The 21,647-nt window shown below is 51.7% G+C and overlaps 2 protein-coding genes and 1 non-coding gene across 3 annotated transcripts; 2 read left to right on the top strand and 1 right to left on the bottom strand.

Moving 5' to 3' along the window:
• Positions 1–1,740: 1,740 nt before the first annotated feature.
• Positions 1,741–2,670, top strand: LOC106049142 (olfactory receptor 14A16-like). The gene has a single exon (XM_048054969.2). It carries the CDS (start codon positions 1,741–1,743, stop codon positions 2,668–2,670), a length of 930 nt encoding a protein of 309 aa, XP_047910926.2.
• An 8,034-nt stretch (positions 2,671–10,704) lies between these two features.
• Positions 10,705–11,640, bottom strand: LOC136788516 (olfactory receptor 14A16-like). The gene has a single exon (XM_066987069.1). It carries the CDS (start codon positions 11,638–11,640, stop codon positions 10,705–10,707), a length of 936 nt encoding a protein of 311 aa, XP_066843170.1.
• Positions 11,641–18,265: 6,625 nt separating this feature from the next.
• On the top strand, positions 18,266–18,338 carry TRNAV-CAC (transfer RNA valine (anticodon CAC)). Its single transcript has one exon. It is a non-coding gene; the product is annotated as a tRNA-Val (tRNA).
• Positions 18,339–21,647: the final 3,309 nt, after the last annotated feature.

Genomic DNA, 21,647 nt, shown 5'->3' with positions numbered 1-21,647 from the left:
GCTCAGAGAAGTGGTGGATGCCTCATCCCCCCCGGTAGTGTTCAAGGTCAGGGTGGATGAGACCTTGAGCAGCCAGGTCTAGGGACAAGTGTCCTTGCCCATGGCAAGGGGGCTGGAACAAAATGGTCTTTAAGGTCCCTTCAGACTCAGAGCATTCTATTATATGGTGATCCTGCAGGCCGGCAATTGGGTGCGTAGCTTATGTAGACAGAGTGATTTCAGTTTCTGTGAAAATGTTTCCTCCGTCTGAATAATAATATGTGCTTGGAAGAGATGGGATGCAGCCTGCCTTTCACCTTGTAGCTCTCCGGTAGGCCTTGTAGCTCCCCTGGAAGCCCAGGGACTTGTCAAGAGCTCCCTGTGCTGCTGAGCTGGGCCGGGCTCCTGGGCCCAAGGGGAGCTCCTGGCAAGCGGGCAGCACTGCAGAGAGACAGCTCTGCCACGAGCAGCTCCTCTGCACAGCGCAGCAGGGCTGGGGGCACTGCCTGCAGGGGACAAGGGCGGCTGGGAGAAGGGAGGGAGATGTTAAAGGCAGTGTGGAGGGGGGCTGCTGAGAGCTCACTGCGGGAGAAATCTTCCCAGCCCTGAACAGGGTAAGTCTCTGGCTGCAGGGCAGGGCAGCTGTTCTTCCTGGTGCCATCTCCAGATTTGCTGGCAAATCCCACAGCCTCTGAGAGCTTTCAGGAGGACTCTCGGAGGTTCTTTGGAGTAGAGGAGAATGACAAGTTCCAGAGCAGGGATTACTTGTCCATACTATCAGAGGGACAGGACATGAAGGTTCCTTCTTGTGGGGCCAGATGCAGGGGTGCAGGCACGGGTGGCCAGGGCTGTGGTGCAGAGCAGGGTCCCTGCTGTGCCCCAGGGGCTGTCGCCTCTGCCGCCTGCCAGGCTCAACATTCAGCCTGCCTGGGGAGCTGGCCAGGGCGCTGCGGGGAGAAGCTGTGGGTGGAAGGAGCCCCCCCAGCAGGGTAGGGCAGAGCAGGGCAGGTTCCTGCTGGTGCCCAGAAGCTTGTTCCTGGGACAGGCTGCTCCCAGCTCCAGAACATCAACAGGACATCTCTGGGCTTGATTCTTTAAACGGAAGACCAAGTCCTGCACTACATGAAGGGAAGGCACTCTTGAGAGTCTCTTCTTTCACTTTCCTGCCCTGAAGGGCTTTCAGGACAGGTCAGAGCTGCTCCCTAGCCACCGAACAAAGGAAGATGTCCCTGTAAAGTGCCCTGAAATAGGTGGTGTCTGCAGGGAAGAGCAGAGCACACACCAGGTGGGACGGGGTCTGTGAGCAATGGCAGGGAGGAGATGTGGGGACAGGGAAGCAGCTCCCAGCAGGGACAGCTCCAGGCAGCAGAGACCTGGGCAGGGAGGGAGAGAGAGCTGCTGCCTGAAACACCAAGGGAGGGGGGATTCAGGCACTTCCTGCCAGGCCTGCAGTGCAGGCACCTTCTCTGCAGCAGCCCCCTGCTCTCCTCTGCCACCCAGCACGGCCTCTGCCTTCAGGGGCTTTGGGGCATGAGCCACCTCCTCCTCATCTGGACCTCCAGAAGAGGAGAGGTACCTGTGTCCTGCAAGATGATACACAACGAGGAGACTAAGAGTGCCTTCCCTGCAGTGTCACGTCCATAGCTGAAATGCAAGCTCAGGGAATGGTGATTTCTGTAGAGAAGCAGGGGGTTTTACTCAGAGAAGTTTTGGTAAGTTGTCTCTGTTTTTTTCTCAATGGACAGGTACCAGAGACAGCAAATGCCCAACAGCACCTTCCCCACTGAGTTCCTCCTCCTGGCATTCGCAGACACACGCAAGCTGCAGCTCCTGCACTTCGGGCTCTTCCTGGGCATCTACCTGGCTGCCCTCCTGGGCAATGGCCTCATCCTCACAGCCGTAGCCTGTGACCACCACCTCCACACCCCCATGTACTTCTTCCTCCTCAACCTCGCCCTCCTCGACCTGGGCTCCATCTCCACCACTGTCCCCAAAACCATGGCCAACTCCCTCTGGGAATACTGGGCCATTACTTATGCAGGTTGTGCTACCCAAGCCTTTCTGTTAGTCTTTTTTCTTTCAGCAGAATTTTCTCTTCTCACCATCATGGCCTATGACCGCTACATTGCCATCTGCAAGCCCCTGCACTATGGGACAATAATGGCCAGCAGAACTTGTGTCAACATGGCAGCAGCTGTCTGGGGCAGTACTTTTCTCTATGCTGTGCTGCACACTGCCAATACCTTTTCCCTCCCCCTCTGCCAAGGCAATGCCCTGGACCAGTTCTTCTGTGAAATTCCCCAGATCCTCAAGCTCTCCTGCTCAGATGTCTACCTCAGAGAGGTTGGGCTTCTTGTGGTTAGTGCCATTTTAGCATTTGGGTGTTTTGTTTTCATTGTGCTGTCCTATGTGCAGATCTTCAGGGCAGTGCTGAGGATCCCCTCCCAGCAGGGACGGCACAAAGCCTTTTCCACATGCCTCCCTCACCTGGCTGTGGTCTCCCTGTTCATCAGCACTGGCACATTTTCCTACTTGAAGCCTCCCTCCACGTCCTCCTCATCCCTGAATCTTTTACTGGCAGTTTTGTACTCGGTGGTTCCTCCAACACTGAACCCCCTCATCTACAGCATGAGGAACCAGGAGCTCAAGGATTCACTGGGGAAACTGGTGACTGGACGTATTTCAGAATGAATAAACTGCTTGTTATATTGTTTATATTACTCATAATGTAACTGATTAGAGGTGCAGATGCTGTTTATTTATTTATTTTATTTATTTATTTTGTGTGTATGTATTTCTTCTTTATTTTCTTTTTCTTCCAATAGTGTTTTCTGGAAAGAAAGTTTATTCTTCTACCCCTTTCTATTCAAGTATCTACTTGTCTTGTGTGACTCAAAGGCTTGGTGTAAACAAGGAACCAGTCTCTCTTTGTATTTAAATACAAGAAAGAACCCTGCAGTGACATGCTTGCCTGAGATCCTTCCTCAGAGACCTGTGGTGGAGCTGCAGGCGCACTTGGCTGTGTGCAGAGGTGGAGGGGAGAAGAGTCCTGGCACAGCAGCACTGCCAGGGAACCCCAGGGCTTGGTCTGTCCCAAGCTGCTCTCCATTTCACCTCCCACACTCTCCTTCAGAGCCCTTGTGTTGCTGTGAGGACAGATTGCTCTTGTCACTTGCTCATCGTGCTGCTGTGGGGCAGTCCTGTGTCCACAGGCAGGGACAGGCCAGGGGCACTTCTCTAACACAGCTGGCTCCACACCAGCATCTCCAGCATAAAAGGGGATCTGCTGAGGGCAGTGTCTGAAGGCTCAGCTCTTCTTCCAAAGCTGCTCTCATGGATACTGCAAAGGAGTAGACTCGAAGGAAGCTCCTTGATTTCCTTGTTTCTCTTCCATGAGTCTCTGACTCTGAAGAAGGCCAGCTATCTGTGCACACCCTCCATGGCCAAAGAACCACTTGTGTGGGAGGCAGCCAGTGGCAATGCCCTCCACGAGCTGGTTCTGCCTTGCCAGCCTGACCAGCACGGCCCTGCAGAGTGCCCCCACGGCCCCGAGCACCACAGCCCCCTCGCTCTGCAGAGCAGCACTGCCAGCTCGGGGGCTGTGGGCAGCATGGGCAGGGGCTGCAGGAATGGCTGCTCAGGCCAGCCCAGACGTGGTGGGCTGGGGCAAAGCTGTGTGGGACCTGGGGTGTCCCGGGAGCAGAGGAGGGCACTGTGTGTGTGTGCAGTGGTGCTGCCTGAGGACCCTCAGGGCCTGGGCGGGGTTGGGGGTGGGGTGGGGGGCGGAAGTGGCAGGGCATCTCCTGAAGATGGCAGGAGCAGGGACACTGACCTGCACTTCTCCATTTGCTGCTTTGGGGCCAGCCCAGGCTGGGCTGGTCTGGACAGAGGAGAGGGAGGTGTGGAGAACTGGGGAGGGGCTGAGCTGGGCTGGCCTCCTGGCAGAGACAGGGAGGACCAGCAGAGCAGGGGCTGGGCTGGGTCCTTCTTCTCTGTACAACCAGGCAGATGCTGCTCCACTGCAATGGTCCCAGAGCAGCCCCTCACAACCACTGCTCCCAGCACTGGGCTGTCCTCCCAGCTCACACAGTTTATTGTTCCTCCAGCTATGGACACTAAATGGCTACATCTGAAGTCCATGTTTGCCATGTCCATCTGAGACTGCCCACAGTGTGGGTGTGGTGAGATGAACCTGAATGAGCCCAAGTGCCATAAGCTGTTTCTGCAGGGTGCCATTATGTGCAGCGGGACATACAGAGTCTAAAGATCACTTCTTTTTGGAGGTATGGTCTGCTGGGAAACCAGCTGAATAAAGCAATGCTAGTCATAGTGACTTTCACACTAATTCCTTCTCTGCAAATTTCCCAACGTTTTTCTAAAATATATATTCAGTTCTTGATTTAATTTTCCACACAGAGGTGGCCATTTCCTTCAGGATGCCCTGGAGGAACTAAAGGCTGCATGAGGAAACGAGGCTGGATGTGCGGGAGGCCTTCTGAAGCATGAGCTGGTTGGCAGGCAGAGTACCTGAGGGATGGTGCAGGGCATCCCCTGCACCCACTACTCCTGGGTGGGCTGGGAAGAGGCCTCCTGAGCACAACAGCTCCTTGTAGCCCTGTGGATGCTGGCTGTGAGGTCACTTCTGTCCCAGCCCCTGGCTGGCCAACAGCAGGGAGGCAGAGCCTCTGAGGTCATAAAGGCCATCAGAAAGCTGCTCCCAACAGGGTGACACATATGGGGAGGCCAGGGGAAAGCTGGGGTATAAGGGTGGTAGATCTGGAGAATAGGGGCTTGGCTAAGAGAAAGGAAAGATTTGGAAGCAGTAAGAGGGGTTCAGGTAAGGCTGCTGCTGCTGCAACACTCACTGGGAAAGTATTCATTTCACTTGGCTCTTGAAAATCCACAGTCCTTAACCCTTAGCATTAAATTGCCAGCCTTAACACCTTCTCCTTTAGGAAAGCAGATTATAAAACCCTAATCATAAATAGTCGGTACCCTAAAGAATGGCTGGATAATCAAAGCAGAACACCAAGTCCTCCCTCTGAATCTCTGCCCAATCCCTAAACTTGGAAGGAAGATCTAATCCCTAAACCCTAACCACTTAATCCTCAAATCCCTCATTCCTGCTCTGTTATCACAAAACTGAAGCAGTTTGGCCCCATGAGGCTGGGCAGGCCTTGAAAGGACCTGGAGCATCCACTTGGTCTTGGAGGAGGCAGGGGAGGCGACATGGATCTGGACAGGTCACAGGACTCAAGGAGGAGATGGGTGGGGATGCTCTGCTGAGGTCAGCTGTGCCTCAGGATCTCAGGAGGCAGAAGGAGGCCCATGGCTGTGCAGGTGGGTGTCAGGGCACTTCTGCCTGAGGACCTGATAGGCCCCCTTCAGGAACATGGGTGGTCTATGAGGGTGACATTTTAGCTGTCATAAGGAACTGAGGAGCCACTCACATGCAGCTAGTGTAAATCTTTATTTCAATGTCACTCCTGCCCCAGTACCTAACAGAGCTTGCACATAGGTCTGTCCAATCCACTGAGAAACTGAAAGGCCATCAGGAGATGTATGGCCTTGGAGGATGACAAGGACTTTTCCTTTGTCTTGTTAGGTGCTGGGCTCCAAGGAGGATGCCAGGTTTGGATGTTCCTATAGGGTGTTGATTTTGCCTTAGAAACTCTGAATCCAGTAGGAAGCAATTGGCTTTGGTGGGGACTGTGGGGTCACTTCTGCCTCTGGAGCTGATAGGCCAGCAGCAGGAGCATGGCTGGGCAAGGGACTGGGAGGTCCCATCTTTCTGAGGTAGCTGCCAGGCCAACCCTTGCCTCCCGGCTGGCAGGTGGGCTTGTAGGCTCACACCTCCCAGCATCTCTCACAGGCCAGCAGAAGGCACCTGGGTGGCATGGTGCTTGTGTGATGTCTTTTGCCCAAGTACCTGAAAGGCCCATGCAGAAGCTGCCTTGACTGTGGGTTGTCAAGTCTCTTGTGCCTGAGTACATGACTCTGGAACAGCAGACATGTGGCTTGGTTGTGTCTATCTGAGGAGTTGAAAGGCCAGCAGGAAGGCCACATGGCCTGGAAGATCATGGTGAGGATCCTTCTGTCTGGTCAGCTGACAGGCCCCAGGAAGGCTGATGGGTGTGGATGCCTGTGTGAAGGATGGTTTCTGAGATGTTGGAACTTTCCTTGATCATGGGAAACAGCATGTGAGAGAAAACCTGCCTCAAAGGGAAGCTTGGGTGCTGGAGATAAGACATGAGAGAGAAGATAAGTGAGTGGAAGGGATGTTCTATAGTATCAGAAGTTACCTGGAGGGAATCTGTTATCAGTCCATGGGTTTGTGTTTCAGGGCACAGCTGGAGAGGGTAGAGACATCAATGAAGTCATAGAAATGTGAAGGGGCGAGCAAGGTGGGAAAGCAAGATGGATGTTTGCATCCTGAAGGGAAACAGGGACAGGTGTGGGACAATATAGGACAGCCAGTGGTGGCAATGAACAAGGGCTCTGGCAACGTGAGACTTAGCCAAGAAAGCCAAGGTCTTGTACCCTTGGCACATCTCCCTGCCACCAAGGCCTGGGAGGAAACACGTTGTCCTCTTAGCAATGGGGCTTGTCTCCACTTTGCTCCCCCTGACAGAGGCCAGGAGGTGTCACACCGTTGTCTTTCACTTGACACTGCATAACCCACATCCCACTGACCGAGGAAGAGTCTGGAGCCTCACATGAGGGGCAGGACATCTCTGCCCACAGATGGCAGCAGGATATGGCCTTTCTGCTTGATTAAACAAAGCCAGCATTTTCTCAGCCTCAAAGCCACCTGCACAGGGCCTTGGCCTACCTGTAAACATGACCTCCAATTACCTGCTCTAAGGAGTCCATGGGGCTTTGTCAGTAATAGCCCTCAGAGGGACCAATCAGTGCTTTGTAGAACTTTGGACTTTGGCTTCTGACTTGGGTTTTCTGAGAGATTTCATCAGTCTCCTCTCAGGAGATGAAGTTGAGAAACTTGTCAGCAACTACACCTTGGGCTTATTAAGACACAGAGAGTCCTAAGAGTCCCTTAAGGAGGTCTGGACAGATAGGAGAAGTTTGACACTGTGCAGACAAACTTGTTCCACACCTCCCAACCTTGCACCATTTCTCTCACTCGTCCCTGAGGACGTCCCTGCACTGAAAGTGCCATCAGGACATCCTTTTTTGGAAATGTGTGTATAAATTTATATTTACATAGAAGGTAAGGTTCATCACATTGCTGGCATGTTTCCAAGACCTATGAAAAGAAATCCTGAGAGTTTGTAGACAACCTTCAAAATTCTGAAAATGAAGACTTCTTACACACCAGTCACAGGAATGTGTTTTTCCATTCATTTAAAGATTTGCCTAGCATCTTCATGCATGAGTTGATTCAGTTGTGCACCCAGAGAGAGGCACTGCACTCCTGGGACAGCTGAAGCCCTCCAGTGCGGCTGGGGAATCTGACCTGACACCTACGGTACCTTTCTGGAGCAGGAGGTGGTGCAGAAGCAGATTAGGCCAAGGATCTCAGTTGAGACAATGGGTTTCGCTCCTTTGACTAGAAAGGGAAGTCTGAACAATTGAATGAAAGGTGTGGGTTGTTAGAGGAGATCATGGTCATCCCTGCTGGCATCAGGAAGTCACAAATAATATACTGTGGAGGAAAAGGAAAATGAGTGTGTCTGGGTGTTGCAGAGTCTTCCTGAAGACATTGCTGTACCCCATATAAGCTGGGATTAGTGCACACTTGGCTATTCAAAATAAGGCATTTGATTCACCTTCTCTCCTTCTTTCCTTTCTGTTCAGCAAGTTTGTTGATGACACAAAGCTCGGAGGAGTGGCTGATACCCCACAGGGCTGTGCTGCCATTCAGAGGGACCTGGACAGGCTGGAGGGTTGGGCTGAGGAACCTCATGAAGTTCAATACAGGCAAGTGCAGGGTCCTGCACCTAGGGAGGAATAACCCCAAGCACCAGTACAGGCTGGGGGCTGACCTGCTGGAGTGCAGTTCTGTAGAGGGACCTGGGAGCCCTGGCGGACAGCAGGCTGACCATGAGTCAGCAGTGTGCTCTTGTGGCCAAGAAGGCCAACGGTATCTTGGCCTGCACTCGGAAGAGTGTTGCAAGCAGGTCGAGGGAGGTGTGGCCCTGGTGAGGCCACACGTGGTGTATTGTGTCCAGTTCTGGGCTCCCCAGTAGAAGAGGGACATGGAACTACTGGAGCAAGGTCAGAGGAGAGCTACAAAGATGATGAGGGGCCTGGAGCACCTTTTGTATGAGGACAGGCTAAGAGAACTGGGCCTGTTTATCCTGGAAAAGAGAAGACTGAGGGGAGACCTCATTAATGTATATAAATATCTAAGGGGAGGGTGTTGAGAGGATGGATCTGGTCTCTTTTCAGTTTTGCCCAGTGAGAGGATGAGAGGCGATGGGCACAAACTGAAGCACAGGAGGTTCTGACTCACTGTGAGGGGGGCACTTTACTGTGAGGGTGACAGAGCCCTGGGACAGGTTGCCCAGAGAGGTTGTGGAGTCTCCTTCTCTGGAAATATTCAAAACCCACCTGGATGCCATCCTGCACAATGTGCTCTATGTGATCCTGCCCAGCAGGGGGGTGGACTAGATAATCTCCAGAGGTCCCTTCCAACCTCAGCCATTCTGTGATTCTGTGATACTATGGGTGGATGACCACTGAAACTGGCCGCCCACAGCGGTTTCGGAGTCTCTTTCCTTGGAGACTCAAAAGGTGTAGATGCAGTCCTGGAAATCCTGCTCCACCTAATGATGCTTGAAGGGGAAGGGCTTGGACTGGACTCTTCCAGTCCTCACTATTGGGTGATTCTGTAATGACCAACAGCTTTACTGAGAATTTTTCTGTGGGACACCATGCTAGTTTGAGTCCTGGAGCCCATGGAGCAGAGCCTCTTGTTGAGCCTGGACTCATAGCTACGGTGTGTGCACCTCATGGGGTGAGTGTGCACACTGAGGGTGTTCACACTGGGGAGTGCAAACACGCTGGGGGCAGGGTGAAACATGGAGTGTGAGCACACCATGGGCTGTGTTTTCCCCATGTTGGATCAGATCCTAGGCCCTGAGGCTGCTCCCAGGTGACCTCCATGCCCACCCCATGGTGGGGAGGGAGGGCAGCTGTCAGGGTCGCAGACCTCTCATCAGCACTGACTTCTTGCTGGAGCTGCTGGAAATTGTCTAAGAAGCAAGGAAAGTTCAGACGGGTTTTGTTTCCCTCTGCCAGCTGCTGGAGGTTATGGGACTGTGGATCTGTGCTGGGGTGTTGAGGACCTGCTGAACCTGTTTGCTGTCACTTTGTTTCATCTTCTTTGATCCCATTGGAAAACTTACCACCACCCAGCACTCAGAGGAACAGCACGGTTGTGTGAAGGAGGTTGTGAGGGCACACTTGCTTTCTTCCTAAGAAGAGGTTTCTCTTGCTCATGTCATCCTTCATGCAAGTTGAGAATTCCTCCCGTGCCCCTGTTCTCCTGTCCAGCATATCCCAATTCCTGACCGCCTGCAGCCTCTTTGTGCCAGGAACTCTGCAGGACAACACAAGGGTCCGGGTCCTGGGCTCCTCACACAGAACAGCCTGCCCTGAGCTGGTGCAGCCAGAAGCAGGCCTTTCTTTCTCATCCATTCCTGCACCACACCCAGAGTGCCCTGCCCTTCTCCAGGGGCATCCGTGCTCCCCAGAGAGCTGTTCTCCATGTGAGTGAATCTGTGCTGGCCTGGCTGGCTGTTCGTGGCCCCCTCCCTGAACTCCCCACAGGGCCCTGCTGCTGGTGGTGTTGTGCGGAGTGAGTGGGTTGTGGTGGCTGGGGGTCGGGGTGGGAAGCAAACCCAGACAGATGGGGGGTCATTGTACATATGTATCCCCCTCCACAGGGACCTGTGGCTGTTGTAGGAGTTCAGGGCAATCACAGGGAATTTCAAGTGGCTCAGGCCATGTTCAGGTGTGTCCTTAGATCCCGGCTATGGTTCTTCATTGAAGGGGACATGAGTCATTCCTCAGGCTCCCTTCCCTGCAACCTCTGTGTCTCTGCTGCCTCTCATGGGACTACAGAACCCTAATTAGCCCAGGTAGTTTTCCACTTAGCCCTTTGGGTGACTCCACGTGGCATTCTGAAGCTGCATTTGCTGCCCACCCCTAGAAACGGGCTGTCTGTGAATAATCCCTGTGCCCTCCTGGGCAGGGGGCAGTGGGACATCATCATCTGACACGAGCCCTGTCACATGCTGGGCAGTCCCAAGCAGATATGTCCTGACCATTCCCGTCTCCAGTGGCTCTGGGCACCCACAAGTGAGGGCTGAGTCCAGCCCACATTCCCTAGCAAATCACCCGATGATCTCATCCGCACATGGAGAACGCAAGCTTAACAGCAGGCCCTTTTAGGGTGCAATTTCTTGAGAGTATTCATGACTCCAGAAGAAGGAAAAAGGTCTCAAACTTCAGGCACAGCACTGAAGTCATCCCCTTTTATTCCAGAGAGGTGAAAAAGGAGTACAGCTCTGACATAAGTACATTTAAAGATGGCTTCTGGGACAGAGGGACTGGGTTTGTACCTCTGGAGGAGAGAGACAAATCCAGACATTCATGTTCAAACAGGGTAGTCAGAGAAAAATGTCCAAAGCACAAGAGTTGCCTGAGAAAACAACCAACCAACCAACAACAACAACAACAAAGTGAATAAATATAGGTGGCTTAGTCCTGCTGAAGTACTGCCAACAGAATCAGTTTCTTCAGGGAATCCTTCAGCTCCTGGTTCCTCATGCTGTAGATGAGGGGGTTCAGTGTCGGAGGCACCACTGAATACAGAACTGCCACCACCAGATCCAGGGATGAGGAGGAGATGGAGGGGGGCCTCAGGTAGGCAACTGTGCCAGTGATGATGAACAGGGAGACCACGGCCAGGTGAGGGAGGCACATGGAAAAGGCTTTGTGCCGGCCCTGAGAAGAGGGCATCTTCAGCACAGCCCTAAAGGTCTGCACATAGGACAGCACAATGAAAACAAAACACCCAAAAGCTAAAGAAAGACTAACCGCAATTACCCCAAATTCTCTGAGGTAGGCATCTGAGCAGGAGAGCCTGAGGATCTGGGGGATTTCACAGAAGAACTGGTCCAGGGCATTGCCTTGGCACAGTGGTATGGAAAAGGTATTGGCAGTGTGTAGCACGGAATAGAAAAAACTACTGCCCCAGTCAGCTGGTGCTATTTTCTTACAAGCTCTACTGCTCAGAAAGGTCCTGTAGTGCAGGGGCTTGCAGATAGCAACATAGCGGTCATAAGCCATGACAGTGAGAAGGGAATATTCTGCTCCAAGCAAGAAGAAGAGAAAACAGACCTGGGCAGCACATCCTGAGTAGGAGATGGTCCTTGTGTCCCACAAAGCAATGGCCATGGCTTTGGGGACAATGGTTGAGATGGAGCCCAGGTCGAGGAGGGTGAGGTTGAGGAGGAAGAAGTACATGGGGGTGTGGAGGCAGTGGTTGCGGGCTACGACGGTGAGGATGAGGCCGTTGCCCAGGAGGGCAGCCAGGTAGATGCCCAGGAAGAGCCCGAAGTGCAGGAGCTGCAGCTCGCGGGTGTCTGCGAATGGCAGGAGGAGGAACTCTGTGGGGAAGCTGCTGTTGGACATTTGCTTCTTCTGGGAACAAAGGCCTGTCCAAAGTGGAGAAATACAGGGTAGATTTCTCTGAGCAAATCTACTCCATTTCTCACAGAAACCCACCACAATACCTGTGTCCTTTCAGGAAAACCTTTGTGCCGCTCCCTTTTCCTTGAGCTTTGGTTTGTATAAAGCTGGGACTGACAGTACAGCAAGGACTCTGCTCTGGATTCCAGAAGAGCAAATCCTGCCCTACAGCAACTGGTATACAGCAACACACGGGGATCCTCGATTAATCCACTTGTTATAATGAAGATTGTTTCAACATTGCTGCTCCTGGTTAACCTGGCTGCAGAGCAGAGCTGTGAGAATTTTGTTTTGTTGAACTTATTCTAGTGGCCCCACCACACATGAGGAGTCCTTTTATGGAAAAATAAATAAATAAATAAATAAATAAATAAATAAATAAATAAATAAATCTATCTGCTGTGATCAAAGTGGAATCTTGTGGGTCCTGAGAGGCAAAGGGACTGTCTCTTAGTGCCGAGGGTGGACAGCCAGTCTGTCCATCAGTCCCAGGCTCAGGTGCCCTGTGCTGGCAGCTCTTTGAGGATGGGAGGATGATTACACCCAGATGTTCCCCTGAGGAGAACCTGGACACTGCTGAGAGCAGACGAATCCAGTCTGAAAGTGTAAATCAACAACTCCCCGCCCCATGTCGGTGTACCTGAGGAGGACCTCAGCCCTCCCCTCCCAGCCAAAGACACAGAGGGCTCATTGCAGATGCCCACAGACACCATCCAGCAGCATTTCCATCACCTTAGCAGTGAGCTGTCTTCTGCATCGGGCTCCTAGATAGCAAAGCTGCCTTGGGGGAGCTGTGCCCTTGCGGACGGCAGCCTGCAGCCCAGCAGGATGACCCGGGGAAAGAGAGAGATGTCCTGAAGATGGGGTGTCCTGCAGGGAGGGCCAGCTCATTGCCAGCCCCACACACTGCAGGGCCCAGACCCCACAGGGTTTAGCTGGGACAAAGACGGCAAGGACAGATGGGGAAATATGGTGAAATGTCCCAGTGCTCCTGCCAAGGGAGGCAGGACAGGGACAGACAGATGGCACTGGGGCATTTCTCCTCCCTGCAGTTGGGATGCCACTCTGCTTGTACACCTTTGGGGCCTGCGTCCGGGGGGGGGTTGGGGCCTGTGCCGGGGGGGTTGGGAGCTGCTTGTACACTCTAGGGTCCTCTGGAAGGCTTTGGGACCTCCCTTTGAGGGGGGCAGTTGGGAGCTGGTTGTACACCTTTGGGGCCTGAGTCTGGGGTGTGGGGGCTGGGGCTGGGGCCTGGGGCATGCATCTGGGTGGGGGGGTGGGGTCCAGTTCATGGGGGGGGGGTTGGGGCCTGCTTGTAGACTTCTGCAGCCTGCGTCTGGTGTTTGGGGGCTTTTCTGTAGCGTTTGGGGCTTGCATTTTGGCTTTGGGATGTGTCTTGAGCTTCTGGGGCCTAGCTGTAGTGCTTGGGGCCTGCATCTGGGGCTTTTCTGTAGCATTTTGGTCGCGTGTTTGTGATTTGGGGTCTCTATCCAGGGTTTTGCCTTTTTTGTAGTTTTCAGCTTTGTGTCTGGTTCTTTGTTGGTTGTCTGGGGTCAGGGGCAGTTTGGGGTTTGGATCATTAGTCAGTGTCATTAGCGTTGGGGGGTTGATATGAACGGTTAGGGTTGTGGTCAGAGTTGTTAGGGTTAAAGGGAATAAGGATTTTAGTGTAAGGGGATCAAGGTTGTGGGAATAAAAATGTTTTTGCACAGAGTTACATCGTTTAGAGGGAAGGAAGGTGGTATTGAGATATGCTTGCAGTGATAAGAAAGCTTACCAGACAACCTTGTAAAATGCAGACAACCAGAATCCTTAGAGCAATTGGGTGGAAATCGCGGTGTAAGAAACATTACCACCTCAAAGAGGGAAACAGTCAAGAAAAAAAGAAAATTGACTTGTAACAGGCCAGCAGCTGTGTATTTTCTGTGAAGCACCGGATAGATTGTGAACCTGGATTACCCAGTCAATGGGGAAACTGGGGAGGGTCCTGGTCACCGAGAGGGAAAAAAAAATTTATATAAACTGTGTTATGGAACTAGTAGGTGGCTTGTGGGACGCCTGCCATTGCAATCGTGAATAAAAATGCTACCTCACTGAGATCCTTGCCTGAGCCTATGTTATTGGTTACAGAGTGCTTCTAACAAGGTGTTAGGGTTTTAAGGTTTCAGGGCTAAGGCACTAGGGTTGGGTTTCAGGGTTAGGGTTTCCAGGGTTTAGGGTTAGGATTTTAAGGTCCTTAGGGTTGGAGTTATAAGGGTTAGGGTTTGGGGGTTAGTGTGTTAGGGTTTTAGAGTTTCTTGGGGTTTTAGTGTTGATAGGGTTTTTAGGGTTAGGGTCTTAGGGTTTTATTTATGGTCAGGTATTTAGGGTTAGGGTTTTAAGGTCTTAATTTTTTTTTTTTTTAAGGTTAGGGTCTCCAGGGTTAGGGCCTTGAGAGTCTTAATTTTTTGGGTTAGGGTTTAGAGGGTCTTAATTTTTAGGGTTAGGAGTTTTAGGCGTAGGTCTTCAGGGGTTTAGTGTGGTAAATTTTATTGGGTTAGGGCTGTAAGGGTTTTTAGGGGTAGGGTTTTTAGGGGTAGGGGTTAGGGTTAGATCCGTGGGTGCCGTAGGGTTAGGGGTCAGGGTTCTTAGGGGTTAGGCCTAATATTAGGGCGGAAGACCAAAATAAGAGGGTGGGAGCCCCCCCAAAATAGAAGGGTTGAAGCCCCAAGTTAGGGGAAGGAACCTCAAAATTGTGGGGTCTCCCAAAATTGGACGGAAGAACTCTTAATATTAGGGGGAAACCCAAAAATGGAGGGTGGGGGACTCCAAAATTGGGGTTAAAGCCCCAGATTTCGGGGGGCGAAGCCCCGAATTAAGGGAAGGAACCTCAAAAATGTGGTGAGAACCCCAACATTGGGGAAAAGAACCTTAATATTAGGGTGGCAGGCCAAAAAAAAGATGGTGGGGGAACCCAAAATTGTGGGGGGCTTGGAATTGGGGGGGGAATCCCCAAAATGGTGGGGGAACCCCAAAACTGGGGTGACGAAGCACCAAATTAGGGGAAGGAACCCCAAAATTGTGGGGAAGAACCCTGAAATGGAGAGGTGAAAACCCGAAATTGAGGGGAAACCCCCAAAACGGCAGGAAAACCTCCATAAACACAAAACAGAACGGGGAATGTAACAGAGCAAAACATGGCGTCCTACAACAAGGTGCGAGGCTCAATTTTCCGTGGAGTGCTGGGAAATGTAGTTCTTGGGCACTGGGTTTCCGGGAGGCCATGTTGCCTTCCCAGAGCATGCCGGGAGATGTAGTTCTCGGGCACTGGATTTCCGGGAGGCCATATTGGATTAGGGTTAGGGTTAGGGTTAGGGTTAGGGTTAGGGTTAGGGTTAGGGTTAGGGGGTTAGGGTTAGAGGGTTAGGGTTAGAGTTAGGGCGTTAGGGTTAGAGGGTTAGGGGGTTAGGGTTAGGGTTAGGGTTAGGGTTAGGGTTAGGGTTAGGGTTTAGGGGTTAGGGTTAGGGTCAGGGCCAGGGTCACGGTTATGGCTAGGGCTAGGGCTAGGGCTAGGGCTCGGGCTTTGGTTAGGGTTAGGGTTAGGGTTAAGGTTAGGGTTAGGGTTAGTGTTAGGGTTAGGGTTTGGGTTAGGATTAGGGTTGGGTTAGGGTTAGGGTTAGGTTTAGGGTTAGGGTTAGGATTAGGGTTGGGTTAGGGTTAGGGTTAGGATTAGGTTTTAGGGTTTGGGTTAGAATGTTAGGGTTAGGGATAGGGTTAGGGTTAGGGCTATATTTAGGGTTAGGTCTAGGTTTAGAGTTAGAGTTAGTATTAGGGTTAGAGTTATTGTTTAGGGTTAGATTTTAGGGTTAGGGATCCCAAAAATCGCATTTCTCCCCACAAACTGACAGGTTCCTCTCCGAACAGACCCAAGAACAACTTTCCTCACCCCAAAATGTCTGTTCCCCTCCAGAATGTCTCCAAACCTGCTTTTCTCACCACAAACTGCCAGGTTTCCCGCTGAAAAGACCCCAAGCTGGCTTTTCTCAACCCAAAGCATGTGTTCTCATCTCGAAGGACACAAAAAGTGCTTTTTTTCTCCCCTAAAGCAGGGCTTGGGGGGCAGTTCCCCCAAGGTGCCACTGCCCTGGGGCGCTGAAGCCTCTATTGTGGGGGGGGGGGGGGGGGACAATAAAGCAAAGATCCCCCTGCTCTCCTTGTCCCTTGGTATGGCCACATGTGTGTGTGTGAATTTTGGGGAGGACATTTGGGGGGGGGTAAGGCACATTCAGGAAGCACGTGGGGGGGTCCCCAATGTCCCCAAGGGCTCCTCGCCACTATGGCAGAGCCTGGCTGCAAAATGGGGGGAAAATCAAAGATTTTGAGCAAAGGATGGGATGAAGAGGGAGCACCCAGGAAACCTCAGGCTCCTCCAGACCCTCCTAATATTTCCAGGACCCCTCAGGATGACCCATTTACCCTCTGGAAACAACTCATTATCCTCAGTCCCCCCAAGAATCTTCTATAATCCCCTTCAGTACCCTCATTTACCTCCCAGATCCCATATTCCCTTCAGACTCCCTCAATATCCCCCAGAGCACACCCAGGAGTCCCTCAGGGCCTCCCAGAGCCTTTCATTTCCCCCAATCCCCCATTTCCCCTCCTCAGACCTCCCCGCCCATATCCCCAGACCCCCTCCCCGCACCCCAAGCTTCTCCCTGTACCTCATCAGGACCTCATTTCCCACCCCAGTATCCCTGAGACCCTCCATTTCCCCCAAGATCTACCCCCACTATCCTCCAAGCCCTCCATTTTCCCCCCAGAACTCCCACTTTTCCACACCAGAATGCCCACTTCCCCTCTCAGACCCCTCCCAATATCCCCAGAACCCCCTGGGACCACCCCAAGATCCATCCCCCAATTTCCTCCCATTACCCCAGAACCCCCCAGTATCCCCAGGGAACCCCAAAGCTCCCTGTTACTTTTCCAGAACACCCATCTCTCCCCCCCCAAGTATCCCCAGAGCCCCCAGTTCCCACCCAGAACCCCAATTTCCCCACTCAGACCCCATTAATATCCCCAGGGAGATATTAACAATAACAGGGGAGGCCTGGAGGGTTGGTTTTATCCCCTTCCCACAAACCCACCACGTGCCTACAGTGGTGGAAGCAACCACCGGGTGGCTGGAAGCATGTCCTGTGCCCCATTTCACCCCCGGGAATTCTATCCTGGGCCTCATAAAGCAAGTCTTAAGGTGCCATGGCACCCCAGAAAGAATTGAGTCAGATGATGGGGCTCATTTCCCAAACAACCTTATAGACACTGGGGTCAAAGAGCATGGTATTGAGTGGGTATATCGTAACCCCAGGGAAAATCGAGGGATGCATTGGATTGTTAAAGACTACCTTGAAGGTGCTGGGACGTTCAAAAATTGGGATACACATCTGGCAAATGCCACCTGGTTTGTCAACACTAGGGGATCTGCCAACCGAGCTGGACCTGCCCAATCAAACCCATTACGTGCTGTAGAAGGGGATAAAGTCCCTGTAGTGCACGTAAAAAACATGCTGGGGAAGAGAGTCTGGGATGTTGCTGCCTCAGGCAAAGGCAAACCCATTTGGGTGGGTGATGCAGAGGAATGGGGCGGTCCGATGCGTACCTCAAGGGGATTTAATGTTGGGCGGGGATAGCCCATGAGTTAATGGGCTGATGTTAATTACTGTATAATACCGAATGTCATCACTCCTATGATTGCTCTATGTCACATCAGTGGCATGACGGTAAGAGTCACCCAGGTTAATTAGAGAATAATGTTGGACAGAAATGGACATGTGCAGCGGTGATGGAACCAGAGCTGGTTTCAGCATGAAATGATCCAGAATCATCTATGGGACATCTACTGTCCAGAATCATCCATGGGTCAACCCATAGATTAGGGCAATGATATCTGTGTGTGCATATCAACGGATGAGTAACTTATGAGGAAGAGAATGAGTAACTGTATTGGGAAGAGTGAGACCTGAGAGTGACATAGATATTATGGAATAAGGGGTAGATATTTTTCTAGTTTTGGCTGGGATAGAGTTATTTTCCTTCCCAGTAGCTGGTGTGATGCTGTGCTTCGGATCTGGGGACAGAAGCAGGACAGCTGACCCCCACTGTCCAAAGGGATTTTCCATACCATATTGCATCATGATCAGCTCTCCAGCACAACTCTGTGCAGCTGAACCACAGAATCATTGAATGACTGAGGTTGGAAAAGACCTCTAAGATCATGTGGTCCAACCCTTAACCTAGCACTAAACCTTGTCACTAAGCTCTACATCTACACGTTTCTTAAACACCTCCAGGGATGGTGACTCAACTATTCCCCGGGCAGCCCATTCCAACGCTGCACCACCCTTTCAGTGAAGCAATTTCTCCTAATAACCAATCTAAACCTCCCCGGTGCAAGTTGAGGCCATTTCCTCTTGTCTTATCACTTGGTGCTTGGGAGAAGAACCCAATCCCCAGCTCACTGAAACCTCCTTTAAGGCAGTTGTAAAGTACAAGATGGTCTTGAGCAGACAGGGAAAGAAAGATTGACAGGACAGTTTCTGTAGTGTAGTGGTTATCACGTTCGCCTCACACGCGAAAGGTCCCCGGTTCGAAACCGGGCAGAAACACTGTAGAAATTCTTAGGATCCTACTGGGCAAAATGCCCAGCATACGGCTAAGCACAAACATCACACAATGGGTGAGCGATTGGCTGACGGGCGGGGCTCAAAGGGTTGTGGTAAATGGGGCCACATCTGGCTGGCGGATGGTCACTAGTGGGGTCCCTCAAGGCTCCATTTTAGGGCCAGTCCTCTTCAATGTCTATAAATGATTTGGACGTAGGACTAGAAGGTGTTCTGAGCAAATCTGCCGACGACACTAAACTTGGAGGAGTTGTGGACTTGGATGAGGGTGGAAAGGCCTTGAAGAGACATCTGGACAGATTGGAGAGCTGGGCCCAGATCACCAACCACATGAAGTTTAACAAAAGCAAGTGCTGGGTCCTGCACCTGGGAGGTGACAACCCTGGCTATGCGTACACACTGGGTGATGAGACGCTGGAGAGCAGCCCTGCAGAGAGGGATCTGGGGGTTGTGGTTGACAGCGAGTTGAATATGAGCCAGCAGTGTGCCCTGGCAGCCAGGAGGGCCAACCGTATCCTGGGGTGCATCAAGCACAGCATTGCTAGTCGGTCGAGGGAAGTGATTGTCCCGCTCTACTCTGCGCTGGTGCGGCCTCACCTCGAGTACTGTGTGCAGTTCTGGGCACCACAGTACAAAAAGGACATTAAACTGCTGGAGAGTGTCCAGAGGAGGGCGACGAAGATGGTGAAGGGCCTAGAGGGGAAGACATATGAGGAGCGGCTGAGGTCACTGGGCCTGTTCAGCGTGGAGAAGAGGAGGCTGAGGGGGGACCTCATCGCAGTCTACAACTTCCTCGCGAGGGGGAGTGGAGAGGCAGGTGACCTATTCTCTGTTATCACCAGTGACAGGACCCATGGGAATGGTGTGAAGCTGAGGCTGGGGAAGTTTAGGCTGGACATCAGGAAGAGGTTCTTCACCGAGAGGGCGGTCGCACACTGGAATAGGCTCCCCAGGGAAGTGGTCACTGCACCAAGCCTGTCTGAATTTAAGAAGCGATTGGACTGTGCACTTAGTCACATGGTCTAAACTTTTGGGCAGACCTGTGTGGTGCCAGGAGTTGGACTTGATGATCCTTATGGGTCCCTTCCAGCTCGGGATATTCTATGATTCTATGATTCTATGACTCTATGACTCTATGATTCTTTTCTCCAAGCTAAACAACCCCAGCTCTCTCAGCCTCCTCATCAGACTTGATCTCCAGACCCTTCACCAGCTTCGTTGCCTTTCTTTGGACATGTTCCAGCACCTCGATGACCTTCTGGGAGTGAGACAAGGGCAGCAGCTGAAGGAATCACGCTGCTGCCACCTGTATTGAAGGAATTGTGCTGCTGCCACCTCGTGTTGAAGGAACCACATTGCTGCCACCTTGTGTTGAAGGAATTACGCTGCTGCCACCTTGTGTTGAAGGAATTATGCTTCTGCCACCTCCAATATTTTTTGGTTCGACCCTGGAATTGCCTTTTCAGTAGATCAGATTGACTCTCCTTCGTTCTTATTTATTAGCAATTCATACGATGTACAGCTCGAGGTGGGTGCCTTCCGGGAGGTACCCCCGTTACATTTGGCTCTGTATTTTTATGATTTTTTTTTTTTAATGATTTTTTATCATAACTCCACCCTGACATATTTCCAATCCATACAGGCCCTTTTAACCAATCTAGTTTTCTGAGTCTGGAGTCTCTCTCTGTGATTTTTCCATTCAAATTCTTGGGTGACACCTTCCTGGAGTAGGCCGAACTTCTCCAGGTGTTGATATCCAGGAGTTATCCCATCGTTCTTCTATGATTCTCCTTACTTATCTGGTCAAAACTGTTCTTCTGCTGCTACCTAAGAGGTTTTGAAATGAGGGCAAAAGTAGAGTAGCAACTTACATATTGACCTTTGAGTCCAAATTCTCTGATTTGGTGTCCATGATGTGAGGCAGGGCCAAACTTCCTGGAATGCTGTTGATGTGTCATCTCGCTGTATTTTATGTAGCTGTTATGGTTTAACCCGGCCAGCAGCTAAGCACCACACAGCCATTCGCTCACAGCCCTCCCTCCCTCTCTGGGATAGGGAGAGAGAATTAGAAAGAAATGAAAACCTGTGGGTTGAGCTAAAGGCAGTTTATTAGGACAGGAAAGAAAGGAAAATAATAATAATAATAACAACAACAACAACAACAATAATAATAATGTGTACAAACAAGTGATGCACAATGCAATTGCTCACCACCCGCTGACCGATGCCCAGCCTATCCCCGAGCAGCCGGCCCCCCACCCCGGCCAGCCACCCCTATATATTGTTTACCATGACGTCAGATGTTATAGAATACCCCTTTGGCCAGTTTGGGTCAGCTGTCCTGGGTCTGTCCCCTCCCAGCTCCTGCTGCACCCCTATCCTGCTCGCTGGCAGGACAGAGCGAGAAGCTGAAAAGTCTTTGGCTTAGTGTAAGCACTGCTCTGCAACAATTAAAACATCAGCATGTTATCAGCGCTCTTCTCATCCTAATCCAAAACACAGCACCCTAACAGCTACTAGGAGGAAAATTATCCCAACCGAAACCAGGACAGAGTGTTATGCTCAGTGGTGCAGAATCTAGCTGGTGGCCTGTAGTGTTCCCCAGGGGTCAGTACTGGGTCCAGTGTTGTTCAATTTATTGATTGTATATAATTTTATCAGAGATGTGGACAATGGAACGGAGGGCGCCCTCAGCAAGTCTGCTGACGACATCAAGCTGGGAGGAGCAGGTGATACCCCAGAGGTCTGTGCTGCCATTCAGAGGGACCTCAAGAGGCAGGAGGGTTGGGCTGAGAGGAACCTCATGAAGGTCAACAAGGGCAAGTGCAGGGTCCTGCACCTAGAGAGGAATAACCCAAAGCACCAGTACAGATCACTGAAACTGGCCACTCACAGAGGTTTCGGAGTCTCCGTCCTTGGAGATACTCAGAAGATGTGTAGATGCAGTCCTGGAAATCCTGCTCCAGCTAATGATGCTTGAAGGGGAAGGGCTTGGACTGGACACTTCCAGTCCTCACTATTGGGTGATTCTGTAATGACCAACAGCTTTACTGAGAATTTTTCTGTGGGACACCATGCTAGTTTGAGTCCTGGAGCCCATGGAGCAGAGCCTCTTGTTGAGCCTGGACTCATAGCTACGGTGTGTGCACCTCATGGGGTGAGTGTGCACACTGAGGGTGTTCACACTGGGGAGTGTAAACACGCTGGGGGCAGGGTGCAACATGGAGTGTGAGCACACCATGGGCCGTGTTCTCCCCATGTTGGATCAGATCCTAGGCCCTAATCCCTGTGCTC

The sequence above is a fragment of the Anser cygnoides genome, chromosome 38, assembly GCF_040182565.1.
Source record: "Anser cygnoides isolate HZ-2024a breed goose chromosome 38, Taihu_goose_T2T_genome, whole genome shotgun sequence".
NCBI classification, from domain to species: domain Eukaryota; kingdom Metazoa; phylum Chordata; class Aves; order Anseriformes; family Anatidae; genus Anser; species Anser cygnoides.
The sequence above is the reverse complement of the archived record's forward strand: the minus strand, read 5'-3'. Positions and strand labels throughout refer to the sequence as shown.